The sequence below is a fragment of the Elephantulus edwardii genome, unplaced genomic scaffold (assembly GCF_000299155.1).
Source record: "Elephantulus edwardii isolate Elephantulus edwardi_28Jun2011 unplaced genomic scaffold, EleEdw1.0 scaffold00336, whole genome shotgun sequence".
Classification (NCBI taxonomy): domain Eukaryota; kingdom Metazoa; phylum Chordata; class Mammalia; order Macroscelidea; family Macroscelididae; genus Elephantulus; species Elephantulus edwardii.
The window spans coordinates 209,404-237,248 of NW_006400086.1; the positions used below are offsets into that span (position 1 = coordinate 209,404).

Sequence of the window (27,845 nt, forward strand, 5' to 3'; positions counted from 1 at the left end):
GTGACTGGGATAATTGGGATGGGAGTGTCAGAGACAGTGCGACTGGCACAGGACAGAGCAGAGTTTAGGGCTGTTGTACACAGGGTCGCTATGAGTTACAAGCGACTTGACGGCACATAACAACAACAACAACAACAACCACCTCCTTTATATGGCAGATTTAAAATCCATGCCGCTGAAGTAGATTAAAATATTCAACTGAGGAGAGGGCAATTTACAAAGTAAATGGGCAGGGAAGCAAAGAAAAAACTGGTACATCCAACTAGGGCAATTTCCATGAGCACAGCTCAATTAATGCATGAAGCATTTCTTGGTGTTTTGACACAGGACTCATCAAAGATTATGATACCATCATTTTACTGCAAAGAGAAGTTTTAAGAGATTCGTTTTGCAAATATTTAAACCTTGTCCTATACTCTGCAAGAGAGAGAGAGCGCTCTGTTGGCCTAGTGGACAGAAAGTGATGCTACCAAGTCAAAGGTGCGTGATTTTAATCTGTGGCCCTTAGGCCTGGTTTTCATTGTTTTTGGTCAAACATTCTTCTAAGTGGCATAGCACTGGTCTGTCCATTTGCTATACAGAGGTAACTTGTGGTTGCTGTGATGCTAAACACTGTGACACTGATGCAATAATGGTTACCAATGGTGGGCAGTGTTTGGTGGAGCTCCCTGATTAAAACAAGCTTGGAAGCAGGAATGGCATCCACTTCCCAAATAGCTTGCCTCCGGGAGAAAGGGTGAAAGTTATACAACTGTTCAGGTCTTTCGTTCATAGGGTTGCTATGAGTCGTCTACAATTCGATGGCACTTAACAACAACAACAACAACATAGTATACTCTGCAAACACTTTTCAAAGAAGGGGCAAATGGTGGGCCAAGCTCTAAAGTTTTCCAGGAATGCCTCTTAGCAAACTTCTGAGGCATTTCATGGTATACGTTTTTCACTCTGAAGTTTAAGTCTGGTCCTTGGTGGAAAAGGGGAAAGAGCTATGTGTAAAAAGACCTTTAGAATATTGTTGAAATGCAAGGCAGAGTCTTCTGCTGAACATCCACAAGTGTCCTGCCAGTTTAGGGACAGAAGATGAATGCTCCAAGGCACGATCTCCCTGCCTGCCATGGCATAAAATTGCAGCTGATTTGCCCTGAAAACATGTATTCCATCCAGTACTTCCATCAGCCAGTAAAAGCAACAGTCGAAGGAGTACTTGTTATGTGCCATTTACACAGCTAAACCCTTAAAGGCTTTGCCTTTCATCGAAAGTAAATATTATTGCCCCCAGTTTACTAATGAAACTAAGACTTGAAGGGATTCTCCCAGGTGACAATGCTCTCTCGTGGCAGGGAACGAGTGAGAATTCCTGGCTGCCCGGCTGCTCAATGTGCTGAGGCTATGCGGGCTCCCTTACTTGGCATTGTTATGCTTGTCGTCTTCCGTTAGACTGCCGCTCTTCACGAGGTCATAGTTAATGCAGCCTGGCTGGATGGCATCAATTAAATCCACAACGGCCAAACTGGAGCTGATCGTCTTGTCCTAGTGGAAAGGATAACAAACATGATCAGTTTACATTTGTACCAATTAACATCACCGCTTTGATGTAAAGTTCCCAGAACAAAGCCCGGCAAATAGAGGGACTCTTGCCATTAATCTAACCATGCTTTTTGTTTTATGTGCTGGTGAGTTGGCATCAACTCATACTTGGCTGTCCTGAGGTTTCTCTGGAGCCTATAAAAGACATGGAAGGAGATGGTTCATCTTTCTTCCAAGGAGCAGCCGGCAGAATCCAACCAGCTGCCTTTAGGTTGGCAGCGTGATGCCTTTACCACTAAGCCACAGGAGCTCTCTGCCCCAACTCTACCTCTCACACCCACCACCTCTCCATCAGCGGTTCTCCCACAGTCTACGTGTCTCCCAGTAATCCTAATTCTCAACAATTAAAGAGCTTTACCTTAAAACTCTGAATGGAAGTTGATTTTCCAGCTTCTTTCAATGTTCGGTTCACCCAATTTACAATAATGTCATCATTCGCTTTCTGACCCTCTCCCAGGTCTTCTAGGACGTTGAGGGTATACCTAAGGAAAGCAGGAGGAAAAGACACAGTCTGCTTTATAGAGAGAAAAAAAAATATATAGAAAACATCATATTCCCGTCACTACTGAATCAACTCTAAGTCATGGCAATCCGTGTTAACTGCTCTCCCCAGAATTTTCTTGGCTACAACTGCTACAGAAGTTGGGTTTGAACTGCCAAACTGTTGTTGTTGTGTGCCTTTGAACCGACCCATAGCCAACCCCCTTCTAGCAGGTTTTCAGAGGCAGTAAATTGCATGGGAGGAGACTGGCCATTCTCTTGCGGATGGACGGATGTAAGCCATTGTGGCTCATGGAGGTAATCCTTACAGAACTTGGGTTTGAAGTGTCAAAGTGTAGTGGTACGCAAATCGTTCGGGTCACCCGAGGACCTATGTTTAGAATGGTGGTTTGGCATAGATTTCTTTCATTCCTTAGCTTTAAAGGGTTAAACGTTACATGGCAAAAGACTGACACCAATTTGGGAAAAAAGTGACTAGTGACTTGCCACTAATGCACTCCTTCTGTTGAAGGAAGGGAAGATAAGTAGAGCTTATTTGTCATCCTTTCTTTGTAACTTGCTTTGTTGTTGTTGAGAATATAATGCAGCAAAACTTACGCCAATTCTGTAATTTCTCCGTGTCCAATTTCGTGACACTGATTCCTTTTTTTGCCAGGCCTGACAGTGTTGACCTTGTTCTTCTAATGATTTCATGGCTTTAGTTTTCATGTTTAGATTCTTAACCCATTTTACATTTCTTTTTATGTATGGTGTGGGCCAAGGATCCTCTTTCATTTTCCTAGACATGGACATTCCATTTTCCCAGTACCATATCTTTAGTGAAGAAATGCTTCTTTCTCTAGTTGAGGACCGCGTGAAATATTAATTGACCACAGATATATGTGTGTGCTTAGTTCTGGACTGTCAATTCTATTCCAATGGTCTGTCCATTGTTGTAAAAGCTCTAGACTGTTTTGATTAATTTAGTGGCATAAATAAGTTATAAAATCAGGAGGTGTGGACACTTCCACTTTGTTCTTCTCTTTCAGCATAGGTTTTACTCTTCAGTGCTTCTTGCTTTTCCATATAGAGCTGAGGACTGCTTACATAGGGAAAAGAAGACTGCCAGACTGTTGATCTGGATTGGATTTGCTGTGCTTTAATGAGCAAGTCCATCAAGTTACTTGAAGCACATTTCGTATTCTTCCAACAGAGGTAATGACTTCAAGTAAGCTGAGGCTTGGCAGGCATTCATTCACTCATAATGAATGTTTTTCTGCATCACATTAAGAGATGTTCCATTTCTAATGGTTATTTGGGGATGTTCTCAAATCCTTTTCTGATAATTTCCTTATAAGGCTTTAATCTTTCTATCAAGATTCCTAAGGAAAATGGAATATTCATAATTCTGCCTGCCTAGCTGCTGCAGAAGGTTAAACACTGCAGCCTTCCATATGGATTGCACCTCAACAACAAGAAAAGAAAAGTCCTCGCCACTTGTCCAATAGGCAACATCATGATACATGGAAAAAAGACTGAAAACTGTCAATGACTTCATCTTACTTGGATCCACAAGTGATACACTTGGTACCAGCAGTCAGGAGATTAGGAAACATTTTATTGGGAAAGTCAGCAGTCAAGGACTGCTCCAAATTACTGAGGAGCAATGATGTTAATTTGAGGACTAAATATTCATTACATAAGTTCAATTTAGAGCCCGGGTGGCACCACGGTTGTTTCATGGCTAACTGAAAGGTCAGTGGATTGAATCTACCATCTGCTCAGTGGGTGAAAGGTGTGGCAATCTGCTTCTATGAAGATTTCAGCCTTGGAAAACCTATGGGCACAATTCTGCTTTGTCCTTCAGGGTATTCTGGGTGGATCAGCGTCAACAGTATTAGGTTATATTGGTTATACTTCAGGATAGAAACCGAATACATTTCAAAGATGTAGTCATTGATGCTTTTCATTCAGAATGATTAGATCGTGTAATAGAGATGTTTTAACAGCATACAGTGTATACTATACCTTCTCATGAGCTGCCAGACTAAGGCTAATGTCAGGGTTTGGTTTCCATCATTCAAGTCTTGCCCTCCAATTCCAACCAAGGAGAATTTGGCAGGATGCTTCCCTAACTCTACAGCATAGTTGCAGTTTTCAAGCTGCAAACACACAAAAGTAAATGATTAAAGATTTTTCATTTGTTTAATATGCATGTATTTGCATATGTATATGCGAGACTAAGTCCTTAGGACCCACACACAAAAACAAGTAAGTTAGAGTTCTTGTCCTCAAGAAACTTGAAGTGTTTTCAAAACATAACAAAAACAAGTTGAAATCCTGGGGATTCCCTTTAAACTTGGAATTCAAACCACTCCCAGAAACCAACTTTCAGCCAAATGTCAGATTGGCTCATAAAAGAATGTCACCTGTGAGTACTATACTCTAAATAAGAATTTAAATAAAATCTAATGTTAAAGATTTATCCTAGACTAAAGATGTGAAGGTAAGGGTGTAACAGGGAAGCTAGATGAAGAAGAGTCAGAACAACCAGAATGCAAATAACTGGGAATGCTGACAATGGTGTGAAAAACGGAATTCTGTTATTCAACAAAAAGTATAGGAATTGTTAAAAAGAACCTAATTTGCTATGTTAACTTTTACTGTAAACACAATAAAATGTTAAACAAAATAAACTAAGAATAGAAACAATCTGTGAAAACAATATGCAGCACCTTTGTTATCTACCTTTTTCATGTTGGCTCCAAGTTTTGGGTATGGAGGCTTATTAACTTTACTCCAGTCAACAGGAACTTTAATTCGTTCATATAACTGTAAGATTACCAGAGCATCTTGCAGGTCACTAATGGAGCAAAACAGAATTTAATCAGTGTTTTCATATAGTGAACCTTTCGCTTTCCTTAAGAAACAATAATGTCTTATTGTCAAACAAAATAGAGAAACTTCAACACTCATATTTTCTATCAACATTATGCTGAGGATAAAGCTAAGACCATCTTATTCACGTAATAGCATTTACTGAGAGCTCACTGGGAGCAAGGGATTATTTTTGAGGCTAAGCACAAAACCCGTAAATCTTTGTCCCTACATAAGAGTCAGACAGACAACAATACATGGATAAATATATAATATGGTAATACATAGGAGAGCTCTAGTGGCCTAGTGGCAAGAAGCTGCACTGCAACCCCAAAGGCACATGGTTCAAGGCCACCAGCCGCTCTGCGGGAGAAGGATGGGCAATCTCCTCTCCTGAAGTGAACGGCCTCTGAAAACCCACTGGAGGGTCAAATTTGGGCTGGTTCCAATTCGACAGTACACAACAACAACAATATATAGGAACTGCTACCTAAACCCAACTAAGGTTTGACTTAGAGCACTACAGGCTATTGTCAGGAAGACCTCTCTGAAATGATAGATTCAATATAAAAAAAAATGAGCCTTGGGGAGAGGAGGGCAGGGCAAAGAATATTCCAGGCTGAGAAAACAGGAAGCACAAAAATCCTACGGCATATCATGGATAGTCTCCCTTAGCACCTCCTTGACTCTGACAACATTAAGGTCAACGAAGGTACCTCCCTAGACTACTGGAAAGACATATATTCTATCACTTCCAGTTAAGGATACTGTGAAGAAATACTTCATGTAATTGGGCAAACTGTGGTAGAAACAACCACTCAAATTTTTTCCAATCTACAACATTTTGAAAATGGAAAGTTAATTTTTTACATAGTATACATTCATAATGTTCTTAAATGTTCAGAATAGCAGGAAAACTTACGCGTAGAGATGGTTCACATGGGGATTAACACCAAGCGAGTTCATCCAGTTACGGAAGGTTCTTTCTTCACGAGTTTCCCCTAGTTAAAAAGGATTTGTTTTCAAGTGAGTAGTGGAACATGAAGAATTACTTTCAAATTTTTTACACTTGTGCACTAAGTGTAATTCACACAGGACATGGTTTTGTCTGCTCTGCGCAGCTTTAAAAGGAATACTGGCAGTGAAATGGTTAAGTGCCCAGTTGCTAATTGAAAGGTTGATTGTTTGAGCCCATCAGTCACTCCACAGGATAAAGACTAAGCAGTTAGCAGTTTGCTCCTTTAAAGAGTTACAGCCTTGGAAATTCTGTCAGGCTTTTCTACACTGTCTTGTAAGGTTGCTAAGAGTTAGAATGGACTAGATGATAGAACAATGGGTTGATTGCCTTTGGTGGTTGTTGTTTGGTGTTTTTTTTTTTTCACATGAAGATCCTAAAAATTTTATAAATATTTCAGATTTTAAACTTTATACTTTTTGGGTTTTATTTTATTATTAAAAATATTTTAAAAGTTATAAATGTATATAGGTATATAAATAGAAAAATAAAAAATATATTAAAAACATTATATACGAATTCAAATACATTGCTTTCCAGAAAAGATTCTTGCAATTTCTCTCACCCCCCCATCCATCAAATTGTACAACCCCATGATTAATCTCCCCTCCCCTTGCACATCCTTTTAAAAAAAAACCCACCAATACAGATCTAAGTTTTCCGCAACGCGAATTTCCATGTATTCTATCAAGATTACAAACCTGTAATTTTTTTAAAATTTTATTTTATTTCATTGTTTTTTGTGTGTACCGTCAAATCAGATCTGACAGGTACAGGAGGAGACTGTCCCTCTTTCTCCAGCAGAGCATCTGGTGGATTCGAACCATGCCCCTCTGGGACTGCAGTGCAGCTTCTTGCCACTAGGCCACCAGAGCTCCCTTACACACTTGCAGCTTTTAATTTATTAAATTTATGCTGAAATTAAAGAATATACTCTTATAATCAGTTAAGTAATTCACAGGTTTATAAAGTCTTTATATCTTCTTTTTCTTCTAATCTTTCTCCAATCTCTCTCCCAAATCCCACACTTCTGAGTAACCAATGCCAACAGGCTTTGTTTATATATTTAAAAACTCTATGAGTCGTCTACGACTCGAAAGCATTAAACAACAATAACAATGATGACGACCAAGAGAGAGCTACGTTGGCCTATTGGAAGGAAGCTGTGCAACCAAGCCGAAGGTGGGTGATTGTCATCTGTGGCACTCGGCCAGGTTCAAATTGTCTTCCTGTCAAACATTCTTCTAGGTGGTATAGCACTGGTCTGTTCGTTGCTGTACAGAGGTAACTCGTGGTTGCTGTGATGCTGAAGCCTGTGACAGTGATGTGCCAATCGTGGTAATGGGCACCCATGGTGGACGGTGTTGGCTGGAGCTTCCCGACTAAATCAAGCCTGGGAGCAGGAGCGGCATCCACTTCCAAAATGGCTTGCCTCTGGAAACTCTATGTACGAATAGTGTTCAGGCTGTTTGTTCGTAGGGTCGCTATGAGTCGTCTACAACTCGACGGCATTAAACAACAACAACAAATGTTCATCTACAGCAGTTTAAAAACCCTCAAGTATATTGTTGGTTAGTGGGTTTCTGAGGTTGTAAATCACCCAGGAGATTACCCATATTTCTCCCATGGAGCGACTGGTGGATTCGAACCACCAGAAAGGCACCTGCTTTGAGTTAGCAGTGCAACACCCTATGGACTACACCACCAGAACTTTCTTATTTTCATATTCATTAATTTCTATTTTACCTTTAATCTGATAGTTTTCAAAATAAGTATGGTAAAAAAAAAAGCATACCCTCTATACAAACCATGAAACTATGAGTGATTATTATTTTACTTTTTTTTTTAAGTGAAAGAAATTTCTGTCCTGTCTTTGGATATCCAATGAACAAAAGAGTTGCGTATTCTGATGATAAATATTATACATCATGCATATATAACCTAGACATGTAAACTCTCCCTTCCCAAACAAAAAGAATTAATAACCATATACATAATATCACCATATATATAATACATATAATTTTTTAAGCTGATAGAGATGCAAAATGCTACACGTTATTATAGTTACTCTGATCGTGGAAGAACAAAAGAACTACACACACAAACACTATAGTGTGTAAGCCAAAATTTGTGCATGTGTGAATTTATCAGGTTTGCAGTTTTTAAATAGCTGTCTAATCTTCAAATACTGGAACCAAACTGCTGGTTTATTAACACGTTGCCACAAATGATGGCAAGTGTGTTTCTAAGCATGGTCATCAAGTTAAAAAGTGTTCAGCAACGTGTTCAATGACTTTCCACAAAGTGACCGTACACTATTTTTTTGACTATTTTTATAAGTTCATTTGCATTGTCTTTCTACCAGCTCGCATAGTTTACTCATCACTTAAGGAAACTGGATGAAGAAGCTTAGTCAAGCCAGGATTTTGAAACCATCCTACACATTGCTGTTAGCTGCCATCAAGTAGAGAACGACTCACAGCGACTCTATGGTCAATAGATCTGATGGAGCTCTCCACACACTTGATTTGAGAGACCTTCAGTTACCTTCCAGTAGGGTCCAGTCGATATCCTGGTTCTCAGGTTTAGTTAGTGCCGGATATTTATTAAACAAGTTAGCCACAAAGGCTAAATTCAGCTTGGGGTTTCCACTGACAACATCAGCAGGGGTAACAAACTGTCTGCAACCTAATTTGTCTGCTTGTTGAAGCATACTCTCAGCTCTCTTCAAATCATCTGTTTCCTGTTTAAGTAAAATAAGAAAACAGTTCTTAAAACGCCATTCTAAAAATATAGAAATGTTTCCTTACAATGATATTCTGGATATATGATTCTACTTTCTCTTAGCCAGCATATGGTACTTATTATAAAATTGTTTTGGATGGAAAAAAAAAAGAAGTTGGTTATTCTGGTATGCAGTACCTTAAACATACACGAGAGGGCACCAGATTGCTGCAGTAAAAGACTACTTTTTTTTTAAGACAACCTTTAAAGCAAGGGAAGTTAGATCTTACCCTTTGAGGTACAAATGCAGCAAGGGAAAAAGCTAAAAACTCTTCAGAATTTTTCATTAGGCCCTGAAATACGTGTAAGACTGGGAATGCTGAAGGGTGCTGGAAGACAAGGGGAAAGCATGGACAAATGTTCTGAGGTAAAGTGAGTAGGGGAAATGGGGGCACCTGAATGGTGGTGGCATGTGGAAGGCTATGGAGTGCAGAGAAAGGAGTGTTGGCAGTTTCTGCATGGCGCACATGGTTGCTAACTGGAAGGCTGGCAAGTTACACTCACTTGGAGGCCTCTCGGAAGAAAGGCCTGGCCACCTACTTCTGAAAAGTCAGCCACTGAAAACCAGATAAGCACAGTTCTACTCTGACACATGGCATGGCTGTCACTAGCTGCAGTCAACTGGCCTAGAAGTGATGGAGCAAGACTGTGGAGGGTCTTCAATAAGCAGAGCGTTTCAAATGGAATTCTAGAATTAATGGGGTGGGGGGATGTCCTTGAAGGAATCTGAGAAAAGAAATAAGAGGTGTGCTTTAAGAAAACTAAGCAGGGAGGCCTATTTGTAGAACCATAGAGACCTGGGTGAGCCCTCTCATCTGCCTTATCTCAACCAAACGTGACCTTACCATACAGGCACAAGAACCATTTCGAAATCTTGCCTGTAAGGGCAGTGAAAATGGTTTTAACAAGTATAATTCACTCGACCCTATTATTTAATAGGCTAGGCATGTGGATTATGTTAATTACTAGAATGCATTCCGTATCTGGGGGTACAAACCACAGATTCCTACAAACATGAGCTGGAAGGAACTTAATGGTCTAGTCCAACTTCTTACTTCATAATCAAGTAAAACAGGGGCTCATCTTGAGGGAAAACTTGTTCAAGGTCACCAAACAATCTGGCGATGTAACTGGAGAACACAATCAATTACCTCACTCTCAAATTGGAAGTAATAGATTAGGAGACTATAAACATTCTCTTTGCAGGAATATTATAAAGAATATTAAATTTACTGGTGAGGTTATATTGCAATTATTTAGATGGACGATAAGTGCTTCTACTTTATTTTATCCAGAATTGTCTTGTTATGTACCATCGAGTTGGAACCGACATATAAGTCGAGCCTCCAGCAGGTTTTCAGAGGCAGTTAATATCATGGAAGGAGACTGTTCATCTTTCTCCAGTGGAACAACTGGTAGTTTTGAACTATGTACCTTCAGGATTGCAGCAGTTTCTTACCACTAGGTCACCAGAGCTTCCTATACTTGCCTTAGGTGGTGCTTTGACTATTTTCTGCCACCATTTAAACCAATATTTTGATGATTATGGAACTCACTCACTAATTATTCAAAGAATCCAAAGCAAGTCTTTTTTGGCTCTCAATTACAGGCATACATCTAAAGAATCGAGTTTGAAAAGCATTAAAAAAGAATGCTTCAAAAAAAAGAAAATAAAAAGAGTGCTTCAAGTTTCTTTTATTTGCAGTAAATCGACAATAACTTTGTTAAGACTGTAGAAGTCAGAAGAACACAGATACTTACATTGAAACCTGACATGTTGATATCTATGCGTGGTTCACCTTCCTTTTGTCCTTTTGGTGCAATTTGATTGAGAAGATGGAAATAGGCTTTAGAATCCTACAAATGAATTGGAAATTTCAGTGAGATCATAGTTACAAGGAATGGATGCATCCTCTTGTCTCATATTTGGGAGAATGTTTGTACTGGATTTTGTGAGACTCTATGGCACAAGGCTCTGCCCGTTCATAGCACAGACGTTTCCCCAGGAAGACCCAGGTCAGTCTTGAACAGGCGTGAGCAGCTTTTAATGTGATTTTACAACTTATCAAGGTCCTCCATATACCAGTGTTTATACACAAAACGAGTTGGGTACCTTAACTGAATTACTGAAGTCAATAAGCTTGGTAAACAGGACAAACAAGAGAAACAAAGCAGGAGAGCAGAGATCCAGGAAGCATAAGGAAAGAGAAAATAAACAGGTTACACAATTACAAAGCACCAGATATACCATAACTTGAGAAGAAGAGATTATTAGTATTGTTAAAGATGTGCATAGTTGGCAAAATTTTAAAATTAGAGTTTTCTTTCAGTGACAGAATATTTAGCCCTTTATGAATCTGAATACAGTTAACAAAATCAGCTGCTTCTTTTTGTTGTTTTAAGACAGACAAGTCTTCAATCACTTGAACATTTCTCAGAATCCTAAGAGGTAATAAAACAGGGTGACTTTCTTATTATGCGGTGGGTTAATTTGGACGGTTTACAGAAAACGGCTTGAGAACCCCATTAACTAAGGTAAACACTTTATTAAGTGTCTTTTCTACACTTGCCTGGCTCTCTGGAATATGAAGACAGGAGGACAGAAAAATTTTTTCAGTCAAGAGTATTTAACCCTGCCTTCTACCTTCTACCAGCCATCTTCCCAATTCCTATTACTGAGCCTTCAAAATCCAGACAGACTATAAAGTGATAGACAATGTGTATCACTGTTCCCTATGGGAATTTCCTTAAGAGGCAGATTACTGGTTCCAAGACCTGCCAAATCTGACTCTAGGGGCAGTCAAAGAAAGGCCACTTTCAACCAGCTACCCAAAGAGTAGTTACACAGTGCTATCAATGGGTCTAGGAAGGATGGAAATCGGGTGAGTGAAAGTCATTGCAGAATGATTTGTGACGTGCAAATGCAAATCCTACCATCAGGAGGCCTAAGACTTACCTCCTCCTATAGTCTAGTGCACAGTAGTTAAACAAAATGCTTTCACTTATGAGAATGCCTGTTCAAAGTACATGAACAATTCATAATCTAAGCCTATGCATGTGAAAAGAACAGCTGAAACACAGGCCAGCAAGGGGAGCATTCCTAACCCTGAAAGGAGCTTTAAAGGTGGAAATGTGATCGTTGATAAACTGGAAGTTATTTTGTTTAATATTAACAACCAATCACTATTTGGCATTTAAAAAACTATTCAGTCAGGAGGAGAGCATAGACCTTTTTTGATGAGTCTTTAATGACAATTCATCACTTCTGCCATATTCTGTCTTAGAAATGAGTCACTACCTCTCCCTCCCACACTCAAAAGGAAGAGGCATGAAAAGCCATCTCTTGAAGGAATGAATAATAATAAAGAAAATTTAGGCCCATCTGACAACCACAACAAGCCTGAAAAAGTATTTTGGAAAGTGATCCAAAACGCAGAGAACTTCACAATGTTGTTCACGCCAATGGCCTTTATGAAATAAAATCACACTGTTTTTGATGCACAATCATGGGGGAAGGGAGTGAGTAAAAGAAATGATGTCTGAGGAGCATTATTAACAATAACAAAAAGTTTCTATTATGGAATTCTGTGAAAATAGATCAGACAATTACATGATAGAAATATAGACATAGAGAGAAAACATGAAAGGAAATAAATGAAAAGAATACATTAAAAAATTATTTCCATTTCTCTTATACATTTAAAATAATGGTCTGTTGCATAAAACTGATTTACAAATGGTGTTGAGGTGCACATCTAATGCATAAAGCAGTGTCTACTGGCTAAATATGGGTAAGTCAGTCAATGTGTGTGCTTAGTTGGTTTTGTAAACTTGGACTACACTTAATTCTCAGTGATATAATCACTATTATAACTATCCTGATCCCTTCTTCTCGCAAATGGCCAAAGTGATAGGCTCACGGAACACTGTTTTCACAACCCTCTTGACTCTATGGTTGGGTCTTGTCATATGATGAAGACCCCCAACTTTGTTCCTTGGGTTCCAAACAACAGGAATTATGAGAAGATGGAATCAGTTCATGACAACAGCAGAGTATTTGCTCTAGAAATATTGGTCCTCTTTCCCTTTAGCCTTGGTGGCATAGTGCACTACATTTTGGACGGCTGACTGAAAGGTTAGTGGTGGGAATCCACTGGCCCCTCTGAAGGAGAAACATGTGAAATTTCCTTCCATCAAAATGTCCAGTACCAGTGGATTTGATTTTATCCCAGAGAAGAAGTAATAATGTGCAAAATGAATGCAATAAGTTTCTCCCTCCTCCTGGTTTCCTTACAGTTCATTTTTAACAGTGATGCTAAAATTCAACTCAACACAGTGGTCATACACGTGTGTTAAGTGAGCAATGGAATGGTAGAAGCCAAATTGAACGGTGAGTAGGAAAGAAGAGGCCCTATCGCTCTCTGTTATAGGTCCTGATTTAACAGGTACACTGAGGCCTGGGAGAGGCAGTTAAGAACAGGACTGTCAATTCCTATCTCTTTATAGTCTGTTCAACAACAGGTGTTATGTGAAAACTTAGGACTATAATATATACTTCTTACACTTTTGTACAAAACAATATACTTGAAGAGATAAGAAGACTTCACATCTGTTGAAATTGACCATTAGGTCCAAGAGACAAGGCGGCTTGGTGATATGTTAGGACAGATGATCAGTGAAGGAAGAGAAGTCACCCAAGCCGGTCATGAACCCCGCAGAGTGCTAAAGTTCTTTGCAGAGTTACCTTGATGTCAGCACTGAAGTTATTGATCTTTTGCCAGCCTGAGTTTTCCAAGTGAAAGTTCGCCCATCGAAGCAGAAGCTCTTCTGGAGACAATTTCATAAGTTCCTCCAAAGTCTCCCCATCACGAAGTAAAGCAGCCAAGGCTTTAAGACAAAAACAAAATCCCACAATCAGTATAGGGTCTGGTAATAGTTGTTACAGGTCTGCTCAGTCTTTTAAGACCTACTTATGACTCAGTTGTGGTTTCTGAGTGCTTAAAATCTAATAGAAAAGATTCACATGTAAGGAAATAATTTAAGATGCTAGAAATAGAAACATATTAAAATGAGATGATAAAGCAGAAACATATTTGTCTATCTTTATAACTACTTTTCATGCTCTAAAAACGAAACGCACTAAGTTTAATATTTTCACATGATGTAATTATGTGAAAATATTAGTAATATTTAATAATTTGATAATTCAACAATTCTTTAATAATTTTAAACTCTTTGATTTAGTGGAGGATCTAGAAAAACTGGGAAAATAGCATTAATATTTTGATCTGAGTAAAGAAACACACTATGGTATTTATATTTAAAATATAATCAGTCAACACTTAAAGGACTCAAGTGTTTTTTTAAAGAATTATCATTCAACTTTCCATTTTCCTTAGCACCTAACATGTAATGACCACTTAAGTTTTCTTTTGTTGAACTTAAGATGTGGAAGAGTCCAAAGGTTTTTCTATTTTTTAAAAAAAATTATTCCCAATACGACAGGTAGAGGCTTAAATGTTAGCATTCTTCTAAATGTTTAAATGTAAGCATCGCTTGAAGTTATAAGATCCTTATGCAATAAATTACTTTGCATAAACTGAAAAGAGATTTCTATTGAACAAGGAGAAACTGAAATTGCCTGATTACTGAGGCTGTTTAAGGGAAACCATCATCTGGCAAATGTCATCTTCTTTGATAAGAGTCTGTTTCATATTGTATCATTTTGCCACTAATTTAGGCAAGAATAGATACTTTCTGTTCACTACCCATCTCCACCATATCAGAGGCTATAGAGCGTTACTTAGTCTGGTAATTATGTTTTAATTATGTTTTCTCTCTTCCCTTTGTGTACTGACTGCCATTCCTTCAAGATAACCAGAATTCTTATTTTTTTCCACTCAAAGATAGATATGAGTGGTTTGAAAGAATAACATAGTCTTGAATGTGTGAAGAAAATATTTCTTATCATGTGTAAGTATGCCAAAGTAGATTATTGACAGACATAGAGAAACCCTCAAAACAGTGAGAATCTCAAACATAACATTTGCCCTTGAACTGTATTACTCACTGTTGACCCTAGAACAACGTGGGTTTGAACTGCATGGGCTCAAGTCTTACAAGTAACCACTTAAAACAATGGGGGTGTGTGTGTGTGTCAGTAATCATCTCCTGGCAATGATGAACAGCTTACACAGAGATGATTAGCAAAACACAAGCTCACTGAAGTAACAAGGCAAAAAAGATCCACATGTCAATGTGCCTACACAGTTCAAAGTCATGCTGTTCAAAGTGCAACTGTACATTCTTCCCACAAAGTAAAAGAGGAATGACGGATGATTCTAGGAACTTTGTACTAAAATATGATGATATGGGCATGGAGCTCAATATCCTAAATTTATATAGGGAGGATGATGCAAAAATGGCTCAGAAAACAGCTGCATCACATTGTTGTTGTTGTTGTTATGTGTCACTGAGTCGGAACTTACTCTTAGCTGATCCTCTAGCGGGTTTCCAGAAGCAGTAAATCATGTGATTTGCATGGGAGGAGACTGCTCATCTTATTCCTGAGGAACAGCTGTTAGATTTGAACCTTGTGACTTTGGGTTGGCAGCACAGCTCCTTACCCACTAGGCTATGAGAGCTCCCTGTTGCATCACATGTAATGTGATATAAATCCATGATGTGATATAAAAATATATGTTAAGAAACAGTTGACATTTTTGCTGGTTTGGGAAATGTGACACTACTGATGTTGGGTCAGAGACTATCAGAAGAAGTATAAATCCATGACAAAACCTAAAAGGAATGAAAAATAGAGGACACAGTATATACAGTGTTAGAGGTCTGGAGCTGAGGGTGATGATAAGGTGGGGGCTGTGTGGACAGGACAGAAACCAAAAGATACCAAGTGTTGGAACCTTGGGAAACTGCCTAAACCTCTTTGTGCTTTTGTGTCTTTACTGCAAAATTAATTATAAAGCACCAGACAAACGGTAGTTAATAGTAAAGGAGAGATTTATAATTAGGCTGTTTTCTTGAATAACACTATAACATTCATTACCTTATGTTAATTCCAGTTATTATCTAATCACCTCAATTAAAGGAAAGCAAGACAGACTAGAAAAAAGTAACCAATCCAGAACTTTTAACAAAGACTGTGTTCCAGTACCTTCATTCCTGCTTAATTCAATGTCAGCGAACAAACCGATCTTAATGATCTGCCAAAGTAGTCCCAGAACCAGATGAGGCTTCCCAGCCCGCAGATCCTCTGCACCAATGTTTACAACGTGACACCCAATGGCAGAGGCTGAGTTCAGTGCCAAGTTCAAGTTCTCCTGCAAGACAGCAAAATTATTTACTTAGTCTTGACCTTTCCATCACCTAGCAGTCTACATTTTCCTTCACTGAAAAGAACACTCAATGAGGAAGTTAATGTCCTGGATGTCTTCATTTCACCAATAAACGATCCACGGAAAACAAATTCCAGACTTTGGTTGTGAAAAGCGCAGCTAAAATGAATTCCAGCCTTATTACTATTGTCTCCTGCAGAATTCCATGGTAAGGTCGCTTGACATTTTTATTTAGTCTCTTTTGTAGTATACTGACATTGAAAGAAAAGGCTTAGTGACTTAATTAAACATATCCTTGTGGGTAAACCACCATATTTCTAAAAATACCCAACCAAGACCACTCCATCAAGCTAATTGTGACTCACAGTGACCCTGTAGAAGGGTGCAAAACTCTCTCGTAGGTTTCCCATTCCTTAAGGAAGTAGATGGGCATATCATGCTCCCAGGGAAGTGGCTGGTGGGTTTGAACTGCTGACTTTCCAGGTTGAAGTTGAACACTTAGCTGGTGCACTTAGCCTGGGCAACTCATTTCTAAAAATACCCAATACCAATAGGACTACATATACCAGAAGGTGTTCTAGAAGTTATCAGTGCTCACAATCCAAGGTATACTTTTGCCTGGGAAATTCTGTTATTTAATGGTCTAATAATCACTTGATAGAAAAGAACAAGGTTCTATTTCTTATGCATGCCACAGCCAAGTATTTCTGCACTGTTTGAACATAGGACTGTGTAAGGAAAAGAAAATAGGACTCTGGAGCTTTGAGCTTTGAGCCTCAGTTCAGACATAGCTAGTTATTAACCTTGAACAAGTGTGACAACATCTCTGAGTTTCAGCTAATTTCTCTTTTAAAAGCTATATATGTCTAAATTTTATTATTTTTTTGGTGTGTACCGTCAAATCGGATCTGACTGGTACAGAAGGAGCTTGTCCCTCCTTCTCCAGCAGAGCATCTGGTGGATTCTGAACCACGTACTTCTGGGATCACAGTGCAGCTTCTTGCCACTAAGTCACCAGAGCTCCCTTAAAAGCTATATATTAATGCCAAATTAATATAATGAGTCGTAGTTAGGATGAAATGAGAGGACATATAAAGAGCAGAGCATAAGATCAATAGAGCAGGTCATCAAACTCTTTTATAGAAAAGAAAGGAGAAACCACCGTACCTGGATGATAAAGGGAGTCAGTTTCTTCTTATTGATGGCTCTTTCATCAATTGTATCAGGAACTGAAAGGTTGATCATTTTACTGAAATAAAAATGAATCAATCTGGCTTAAAAAAAACCCTTGCAAATAATCACAAATACTTGAAGGGCTAAATATGTTTCTCACGTAAAGGAAAAACATAAATGCAATATAGGACTCCCGTCATTCTTAACTGAAAACTGAAAAGAAAAAAAAGAGACTCAAATGTTGAGAAAACTTGGGCATCCCTATGTAGGGGAGTATGATGTACATTTTCTTTGTTATTTTAAAATAAATTTTACATTCCCTTTGAGAAGAACTTGAGTATTTTTAAAAAGTAATATTTTAAAAGATGAAATTCAACAATGAAAATGTGAATCTCTATTACATAACACACAATCACAGATTACTATTTATCCACGTTTAAGGTAAAATTCATTGAGCATGAGATTTTTTTTTTATTCACCAAATATTTCTCGGGGGCCTAACTGACAAGTGAGGCACTATATTTAGGGCTGGTGATACAGAAATGAGAGAAAAGAAAGTTATTTTAGTAATGCTGTGACCCTATTAGGAAGAACCATATTTGGTAAAATTTGGAGTTAGTCTCTAACATTTTTTTTAGTATTTATTTAAATTGTGGTTGTAATGAAAGTTTACAGAAACATTGGGTTTTAGATGCTCATTGTAATACTGCCCTAACAAATTTTATTCTGTACAGGAAAAGAATCATGTTTCTTTCTAGGCAAAAATTAATTACTAAATAAATAGTGCCATGTAATTCCTTCCCTATACAAATATATGTGATAACTATGTCTTTAACTGCTTATAAATGGGGAAGGGGGAAGAAGAAAATTCTACTTACATTTTCAAGCAGGTTTTCAAACAACCAAGATCAACTCCTTGCCCTCCCCCCAAAAAACCCCTTCAAAAATGTAATGCTGTTGAGTTGGAACCAACTGACAGCTGACTCTCTAGTGGGTTTCTGAGGCTTTTAATCTCAGGGGAGGCGACTGCCTGTTTTCCTTGGAGCCACTGGTGGATTCCAACTTCCAGAAAGCTGAGACTTCTGGGTCAGCAGTACAACCCCTTGTGGAGTATGCCACCACAGCTCCCTTATTGCAAAGGAAGAATCTAATTTAATTGCACTGTCCTAAGCACTTTATATGTAGCGCTGCTCACAGTGGTGCTGTGCAGGGCAAGGTTCAGATCTGTTGTTGACAGGGTCACTATGAGTCTTGTGGAACTCGATGGTACCTAACAAAAATAACGATGCCCACAAAAGATGCGTGAGGTAAAGACAATGAAATTTGTGGCATAAGAGACGTGAAAATGGAAAGAGTTACATAAGGTGCTACACAGCTATTAAGAATCTGATTATGAACCTAGGCTGACTCATTATGGGATTGGCTCTCAATTTCTGTGCTGTACAAACTCTCTAAATAACAACATCGACAGACACACTGTTGTTAATCTTATGTCATGTCTGCCAAAATACCCTTGGGCAGCAGAAGCCTAAACGTATTTTTGGAAGACCTTGAGACCTGAAGAGTAGTCTTTGTCTCTCTTTTCCCCCCACAACATACCATACTTTAAAGTAAACAGCCATACTTAACCTCAATGAAGCTTTACTGTTATAACATTCAGCTATGAGAAGAAACTGGAAACAGAGTTTCCAGTTTCCATGTTTAAGAGTGAGACTGAGATTCAATTGTTGATGGTGCGTTCACAGACAGTCACAGAGGTGAAATGTAATAAATAGGCAGAGCCACGCCAAGTTTCAAAGCAAATTGGGACCTGAGGTGAAGCTGCTCAGTATTCAGAAACAGAAGCAGCAAATACGGCGAAGGCTACTTTTAGACATCTCAGTGTGAGATAAAGGAATCTCTTACCAAAGTACAATTCCATCACCAACAGCTTTGAACAGGTCATCGGTATTTGGGTTCATTGGTATAACATGTCTGCAATCAGGATCATTTTCCAAAGCCTTGTTTATCCAGTTAACAAAAGCATATTTTTCTTCCTCTAAAATTTGGAAGAATAACAAGAAATTAGTGTAAACTCTAGATTATATATTTGACTCCTAAATGGAAACTATCTTAAGTGTTACAAACGTGTAGCTGTCCTCTCTGGAAATCCAGACACCTGAGTGGAAAACAGTGGCTATTAAGAATTACACGAGGTCAGTTACGTTTTGGGGATTGTAACGAATATCATAAATCAAAGTGTAGATGAATGTTATATGGGAAGAAATCAATATGCTTTGTATGCTTTCACTTCCCTCAAAATCAAAAGGATAACAAAAAGTACAAAATTCACAAAAGTAACAGAATGGGGTTAAGTGATCCCGCACACTTTTTAAAATGATGACCATGCTAAGAAACACATTTGCCGTCATTTGCAGCAATGTGTTAAAGAAGCGGCTACAAACTGCATTACAAAGTTCATTACTGTAGACCTTCACTGGAATGAAGCTTTAACACTATACGCATTCAGAGCCTGTCTTTAAAAGCTAGCAAAGCTATGCAGGCAGGCAGTATCTATAATGATTCTATGGCAACACTTCATCTCAAACCCAAATACATGTTACAAAAGAATTCTACTGTGGTCCTAATTAGGGAAACATGTTTTTCTAAGACTCCCTCTTTGACATTACTCACTCTATTTTGTTTATTGTGCCAACCGAGCGCACACTCAATGATTACCTGAGTAAGAATGCTGTGTTCCTTCACTGGACAGCTCTGAAGTTCCCCCAAGAGCACAGATTCCTTCTTTCCTGTTGATGGCCTTACGGAAGGTCTTGGCAATATCACTGCTTTTCACCTCTTGGAAAATCTAGTGATTGAAATATTTTGTAGAGTCACAAAGTTAAATCAAGCCTTAACAATCAGTGTGGTCTTTGAGAATAGCATTGTCTGTGTTTTTCCCCACCTCCCCCCCAGATGATGAGTGTTAAAAGATGAAGGGGAAAAAAGGGGGGGGCTGGCTTTCTGAACTGCTAAACAAGTCCTACAGTGTCGCTGCTGATAATGAAATGCCAGCAAGTCAATTGCACACGTGTCAAAAATGCTAAGTGTTACATGCACAGGTTCCGTTTTAGGCCAGAAGCTCGTGTGGTTCAAAGGCCAAGGTAAATGTGCCAATTGTCTCTACACAAGGAAAGCTTTGTTCTTCTCCTGGAGAGAGAAGGCCGAAGAATATCCCTTCTTTAATGACAATTTTTGGGGCGGAGAAAGAGAAAAATATATGGCTCATTTAAAAATAAACACACCAAACCACCAAGCTAAGATCGTGGATTTTTAGTACAAGTTCATTGACTTGAAAGGTAAGAAAATAGGTTAATAAGAGCAAGCTCTAGCAGCTGCTGACAAACATATCTTCAGATGAAGTATATTGCTGGTATTATTAGGTGCTGGTTAAGGAGAGTTTCAACTCATGCCAACCCCATGGGACAGAGCCAAACTGCCTTAGAGGGCATTCTAGGCTGTAATCTTTATGGAGGCAAATCGCCAGTCCTTTCTTCCATGGAGCCACTGGGTGAGTTCAAATTGCCAACTTTTCTGTTAGCAGAAGAGCACTTAACTGATGATCTACCAGAGCTCCTCCGATGGCGATGTCAAGAACACTAAGGGGATTTCTGAAAAGAAACTTAGGACCTGATGGGAAAGTTACCAAACACATGAACAGAAGCAAAAGCACCCGAAGGCCATTAGCATAATTGAGAAAGACACACACACACACACACAAAACACAACTTCAGGAAGGTGCAGCCCTACTAGAGTGTAGAGCAGTTCTGCTTCTAGCTGTTGGAGCAGCTATGAGGAGCAGCCAGCCAGCTCACTCTATGCTAACCAAGCCTTATGTCTTGTACAAGACCGCGTCGGGCTGCAAGGAGTACAGGCTTTGTACTTAGACTTTCCAAGAAGATGTCTTGTCAAAATAAAATTCTTTTGTAATTTATATGAAGTTACTGTCAGTGCTGTCAAAGTCATCTTTTGCCCATTGTTGCGAAGTGCCGTCGAGTCGTAGGCGACTCTATGAATGAAAGACGTGGACACTTGTGTAACTTTCATTCTTTCTCCAGGTTCATAGGGTTTCCGGAGGCAAGTAATTTTGGAAGTGGATGCCACTCCTGCATCCAAGCTTGTTTTAATCAGGGAGCTCCACCAAACACTGTCCACCATGGGTAACCATTCTCGCATTTGACACATCAGTGTCACAATGTTCAGCTTCACAGTGACCACACGTTACCTCTGTACAGCAAGTGGACACACCAGGACTATACAACCTAGAAGAATGTTTTGCCCATTACTTGTTCTAAATCCTGACTTGACTTGAACGTCTGAAAACACTATTCCATTTAGGCAAACAGTACGTAGTGTAAGTTTTACAAAATCAAACTTGCTCTGTTTCCATAGTAGTGATTTCATGCTAGACCTTCTATTTCAGAGTGGATATGTGTACGTGCCCATACAAATAGTATATAGATGCATCAAGTACTCTAAACTTCACACACATCCAATGAACTCATCCTTCCTCCTCCATGACCATTACATGGACTCCAGTTAAATACCAATAGGGTGTAGCTGGCTCATGTGCTCTAGGTGATTTTCACATTACCAGAACTTGTTTTTACTTACAATCAGATTTTCATAGTCCAGCTTTAATTTCACAAAATCTACCTTAACTTCCAATCCAAGATTACATAACACGTTGGCTACCTGGCAAAACAACCAAGTCTGAACTGGGGAGCGTTTCGTCCTCCAAGCTCCTCTTTAGAAACCCCACACATCTACTCAGTGAAATGGCAATATTTACTCATCTTCTTCCTTCTGCTTGGAAAGGTGGAGGGTCAGTGAAAGAGAAAGACCTTCAACCAGATGGACTGACACAGTGACTTCTGAAATGGGCTTGAGTGTGCCAGGGACTGTAAGGTTGGCAAAGGATAGGACAGAGTTCCTAGGGTTGCTATGGAGCGTACTTGACTCAAACGTACCAAACATCAACTACCATCTGACTCCCTTTAGTAAAGTTTTCCTGGTGTTGAGTACCCCTGAGTTGTAATCGATTCTTAACTGACCCTCAAGTGGATATTCAGAGGCTGTTAACTGCATGGGAGGAGATTCTCCATCTGTCTCCTATGTAGCAGCTGGTAGATTCAAACCGAGTACCTTTGGGTGGGCAGTGCTATTTCTTACCACTAAGCTACCAGAACTCCCTAAAATATTCCCTGGTCAATAAAAACCTGAAAGGTGTGTATTGCCTCAGGACTGGCATACCATAAGTCACTAGAACGACATAAAAATGTCCAACACATTACCGCTTTAGAATAACTAGAAACAAAAAGTCATTCCCCCTCTGGCTTATATGCCTGCTACTGCCTTGTTGATTATTTGTGTTTTACAACTAGGAGGTTGTTCTGACCAGGGTTTACAATCGTTGGCCTTGGATAGAATGGAAGAATGGATCAGATGTCACATTCTTTTTTTAAGGGAAAAAAATCCTCAAACCCCAAAGCAAACATTCCAGACACTAGAAGAATAGAAAGCAGAGGATTCCCTGAGATGTATCACCCTGAGATACTCTTTAAACCTAGAAAGGAGCCAAACCCATGAGATCACCTTTTAGCAAGACATGAGATTATCACACAAAACAAAGAATCATCCCCCTTAAAATCGATGCCCTACTTAAAAGCCATCAATCAGTATGAGACCAAAGGTCATCGGTTACTCAAAAGCAAAGAGGAGATGAGGGACAGGCAAAATAGAGCACGAGAAAAGGAATAAACTGAACACAGGGAGAATGTTGGCAGGGGAGAAATGTAACAAAGGTCATCAACCAAACACTGTGTGTAAGAATTCTCCTACGGTAACAATCTGCCTGCAAATTGTCAAGTGGGAACCCAACTTGCTGTTAGGTTGGTTTTCTTAAAAAACAGTAATATCCCTCCCTCCTTCTCCAGCACAGCATCTGGTAGATTCGAACTGTGCACCTTCAGGATTGCAGCGCAGCTTCTTGCTACTAGGCCACCAGAGCTCCCTCACTGTTAGGTTTTTAATGATATTTTTAAAAAATTATTAAAACTTTTTACACAAGAAAAATTAAGACTGGCTTGTTTGAATAATCACATTTTCAGGTGAAAAAGAAATATAAATTTACGTCATGGGAAAGAAAAAGACTTTTTTCTTCCTTCTTTCATTCATGTACATTGTATTTTATACAATCTTACAATTACATTGTGTTTCATGCAATCATTCATATACATGTATTCTAGAACATGAACTACTATTTGTCTATACTTATTATTACCCAGACCTTTTAGTCTTCATTGAATCTTTTCTACCCATTCAAGTCCCCTCTGCCAAGTAATAAACGCTGCTATTCTAGTCATTCCCCCATACTCATTTTTAGCCCCCTTCCCACTTCCTTTTTGGGACATTTATACATATCTCTCCAGTTGTCCTAGGCCTAGTGATAAGAGGTTGTGCTGCAATCCCAAAGGCACAGAGTTTGAATCCACCAGCTGCTCTGTGGGAGGATGGGCAATGTCCCCCGGGTGATGTCCCGTCTCTGAAAACCCACTGGAGGGCCAGGTGTGGGTTGGTACTGACCTGATGGGACACAAAACAACTAGTTATCCTTCTATTTTTTTGTTTTAATTTTTTTAATTATTATTTTGTGTGTGTACCGTCAAATCAGATCTGACTAGTACAGGAGGAGATTGCCCCTTCTTCTCCAGCAGAGCAGCTGGTGGATTTGAACCACGCACCTCTTGGATTGCAGTGCAGCTTCTTGCCACTATCATTCTATTTTTATAATAATGGTCTTATGCAGTATTTATCTTATGGGACTGAGACTCAGCATAATGATCTGAAAAGAACTATTTCAATTGATAAAATGGGAACCTCTCCTGCTTAATACTCTCTAATGTAATATCGGTATAGCCTAATATCCGAATATATCCATAACATCCTAATGTAATATTTGTACTGCTCTAGAAAATCCTGGTGCTTGAGAATGGCATGCAAACTTGATTAATATGGGTAATACTCAATTGTCTTACAAAAATTATATGACCCTCATGTTCTAAACAGCTTTTTTTTTAAAAAAAAAATACTATTTTTCCTGTTTGTTCTTTTGATTTTTTTTAAAGGTCTAAAAGATCATTGAAGAGTTATGTGTCTATTAACTTGAGTTTACTACACGAAGAGTTTTCATTTTGCTTTTAGTTTTTGACTTTAGAAAAGAATATTTCTCCAGTGGCTGAAAAAGCTATTTGAGTAAAGCTTTGGCTTAACAAAACCCTCTGAAATAGGAGATAACACAAGGCCGACTACTGTGCTGGAAGTCTTCTCAATGAATCTTTTCAAAGCTGTCCATTGTGATCCTAATGAGCTCACTCTTTTGTGCTGTTTTGCCTCTTTGGGAAAGGATTTGCTTTATCATCTGCCTACCAACTCCTGCTCTACATGTTTCAGAAGGCAACCTCAACTCCTATTCTATACATCTTCTTCTCTTTCTTTTTCTGGAATTTTAGGAGTTCTCAGTCCCTGCCTCAAGGCTGCATTTGACCCTCAGCAACAAGCCAACAACTCCACAGTTAGCTCAGTACAGGACTAGTAGCCAAAGCAATCCAGAGGCATATGACTTTAGAGGAAGGAAAAATTTCAGAAAGAATTGCAAAAGAGTGTTGACTGGCTTCCAGTGTTTGGGGCTAGTTTCCAAAGTGTTTCCCAAGTAGCAGGTTTGAATTTTTTCCTTTATTTGGGATTTGCTGTAGACATATTGTGAAAAGAAAACAGATTTGAAAAAAAAATTTAAAAGAAAGGAATTATTAGTACATCTAGCACTATTCTAGATGCTTTACTTAAATTAAGCTTTTATTCTTATGGGGCCAGTACTATTATCAAAAGTCCTACAATTGGTCAGCAACATTCTATTATTATGCAACAGCAGGATATACTTTTTTTTTTTTACTGTGAAAATAAGGGTTTATTGCAGCCACTTTTGTTGAAAAAATGTATTGCTATACCAGACATGTACAGATGAAGAATATTAATCTTACTATCCTGTAGAAAATCCCAGTGATGTAATTTTTAAATACTTGGAAGAAACAAAATCCCAAATCTACTAGAGTATTTAATTTTAAGTTTATCTTCAAAATGGACATTAACAGGTTTCATCTGTAACCTGATTTATAATTACACTCCTTAAGCAGCAATTTTTTAAAAAAGCAAACAAACGACCAACATGCAAGAACGTGTTTATTTCTATTTCGTTATGTTAATGACTTACAGTATGACATGCTTCCTATTTCTCAGACACCTAAGCTCCAACCATATTTGGCTTGAAAATGTATAATGTATTTCACTGATGACAAAGGAGATGGGAGTAGGCAGAAATGTGATTAAATGCTCCTTTTCCTCCCCCCTCCACTCATTACGGGCATGGTAATAGCTTTCTGAAACTTCAGGTAGGTTATTATACTGTCCTTTGTATTTTAAATTTCTTGAATAGTATGGAAGTAAAAGAGGAAAAAGTCACTAGTCCTTTGTGTAATGTGGGCAAAAGTGGCAGGAACTGAGCTGCTTTTACTTGAAATATGAGAATGTAAGCATATGGATTCTTTCTAATTTTTTTATAAAAAATACATATTTTAACATAAACTGTCCTCATTAGTGTTTTAACAAAAAACAAATGATGCCCAGTGATGGCAATATTATTATGCATCCTCTTTAACTTTGTAGAAATAAAGGTAATTACAAGTCCTCGTTTGAAAGCCACTAACCGATGTTTAAAAAGCTCATTCTTTCAAAACAAATTAAAAAAAAATACATCCTCAAGACAGTGTTTCTTGATGACACTTTCATAATTTTGTCCTCAACATTGGGAACAGTGCAAATTTAAAAATTCAGGGTCAATTCTTTCTAGTAGATGGGGGAAGAGTGTGAGTAATCAGTTCACTAGTGCTTTCGGCTGCTTTAAATTCACAATTAAACATGCAATTACAAGAGGAGCGAGTTATCCATCAGGCATGCAAGTGCTCAGATTGCAAATCAATTGCAACTTACTATTCAACACAGAATTCAAAACAAAAGACTTGGGCAACAACTGGGGATAAAAAATGGTAGGGGAGAAAATCAGTATTTCGAAAGACAATGGCAAGAGCTATACACCATTATAATTATGACACAATTGTCTTTTCACACAATAACATCCTCATAAAATGCTACCAGCTGAGTAGACAATCATTCCTTAGTCAATTTGCTTCTTGAACACTCATTGTATTCTAAAGGACTTAATTCCAAGAAGAGGGAAAATGCCAGAATTTCACCTGCAACGGTGATCCATGGTTATAAAGGGGAGTATATAATATCATTTCAAGTGTCTTGGAGAGAAAATAATGCAGAAAAATAGAGGATAGGAGAGTCATGACGTCCAGGTCTATGAGAAAGACTAGGCTAATTATGACCTGACAATATATTGTAAGAGATACTTACAAATACAGTCTGTATTTAAATGAACAGATATTTTAAAAAAGAGCAAACCTTAATGCTATTTGTAATTGACGAAAGAGGCAAGAGTTGTTTATAAATATGTATCTAAAGTAGTTTGGAATGAATACAGATGACAATGGAAAACCTAGCCCTCATTTGTTAACAGCTTCAAATTTAGACTTTAGTGACCATTCTGGGTGTTTGGGAAGTAGATGAAAGATTACATTAGCTCCTAACACTTTCAGGAGAGTCTGATGATAATGGAGGAGAAAACAAAAAACGGACAATGGCTCTTCCAGTGAACTTAAACAATACGTGTCTAACTTTCAATTATCCAAATTATCATCCTAGAGAAAACGGCAGTTAACCACCACCACCGTAAGAGTCGAGCACATCTTCTGAATCAAAAAGTTCAATGCAGGAAGCTTCCAAGACTGTGGGTCATTAATATCTGGGAGCACAGTGTTCACACACTGAGAGAGAGCAGGAGGGAGAGAGACTGAGTGGTTCCAGGGCGCCATTAAGCACCTAGGAAAATACCCTTTAATGATGTCCCAAAAAAGGGACGGAATGGTGGTGTTTCTTTGATTCTGTTGGTAATTTTGTCAATTCTTTTGTTAAGATTCTTTTCTTTCTTCTTCTTTTTTTAAATTTAAAGGACTCAATGAGATAATTGTTATAAGTTATTTTTATAATAGGACTACTATAGTTAGGAAAGTAATAAAATACTTAAACAATTAAAGCCCCATTAGACAAAGGAATAATAATTATTTCATGTAGTGGTGAATTTTCATATACTTACATAAACAAATTCGTCAAAACTTATCTTCCCATCTTTATTCCTGTCACCATCCAGCATGAGTTTTTGAATAATTTCTCTGACTTTATATCCCGGTAATGGCATATTTGCTTCCTTGAAAAGCTCATGAAGTTCATAGTCGCAAATGAATCCATTGCTGTTGAGATCTTTGTACAAACAGAGGGGGAGAGGTGAAAAAAATCATTAAGGAAAAAGAAATTAACCTATAAAAGTGTATTTTTCTTCATCTATGCCTCATAAACTC

At 38.4% G+C, this 27,845-nt stretch overlaps 1 protein-coding gene across 1 annotated transcript in view; it reads right to left on the reverse strand.

Moving 5' to 3' along the window:
• The window catches only part of PLS3 (plastin 3), a 74,763-nt gene that overhangs the window by 30,328 nt on the left and 16,590 nt on the right, over positions 1 to 27,845 (reverse strand). The window contains exons 2-14 of the mRNA XM_006901581.1: positions 27,584 to 27,747; positions 19,990 to 20,119; positions 19,177 to 19,309; positions 17,266 to 17,347; positions 15,918 to 16,083; positions 13,491 to 13,633; positions 10,508 to 10,603; positions 8,510 to 8,705; positions 5,867 to 5,945; positions 4,816 to 4,930; positions 4,096 to 4,229; positions 1,946 to 2,069; positions 1,406 to 1,530 (exon numbers count right to left, since the gene is read on the reverse strand). Coding sequence (XP_006901643.1) covers positions 1,406 to 1,530; positions 1,946 to 2,069; positions 4,096 to 4,229; positions 4,816 to 4,930; positions 5,867 to 5,945; positions 8,510 to 8,705; positions 10,508 to 10,603; positions 13,491 to 13,633; positions 15,918 to 16,083; positions 17,266 to 17,347; positions 19,177 to 19,309; positions 19,990 to 20,119; positions 27,584 to 27,747 — 1,687 coding nt within the window. The remainder of the gene's footprint in view (positions 1 to 1,405; positions 1,531 to 1,945; positions 2,070 to 4,095; positions 4,230 to 4,815; positions 4,931 to 5,866; positions 5,946 to 8,509; positions 8,706 to 10,507; positions 10,604 to 13,490; positions 13,634 to 15,917; positions 16,084 to 17,265; positions 17,348 to 19,176; positions 19,310 to 19,989; positions 20,120 to 27,583; positions 27,748 to 27,845) is intronic.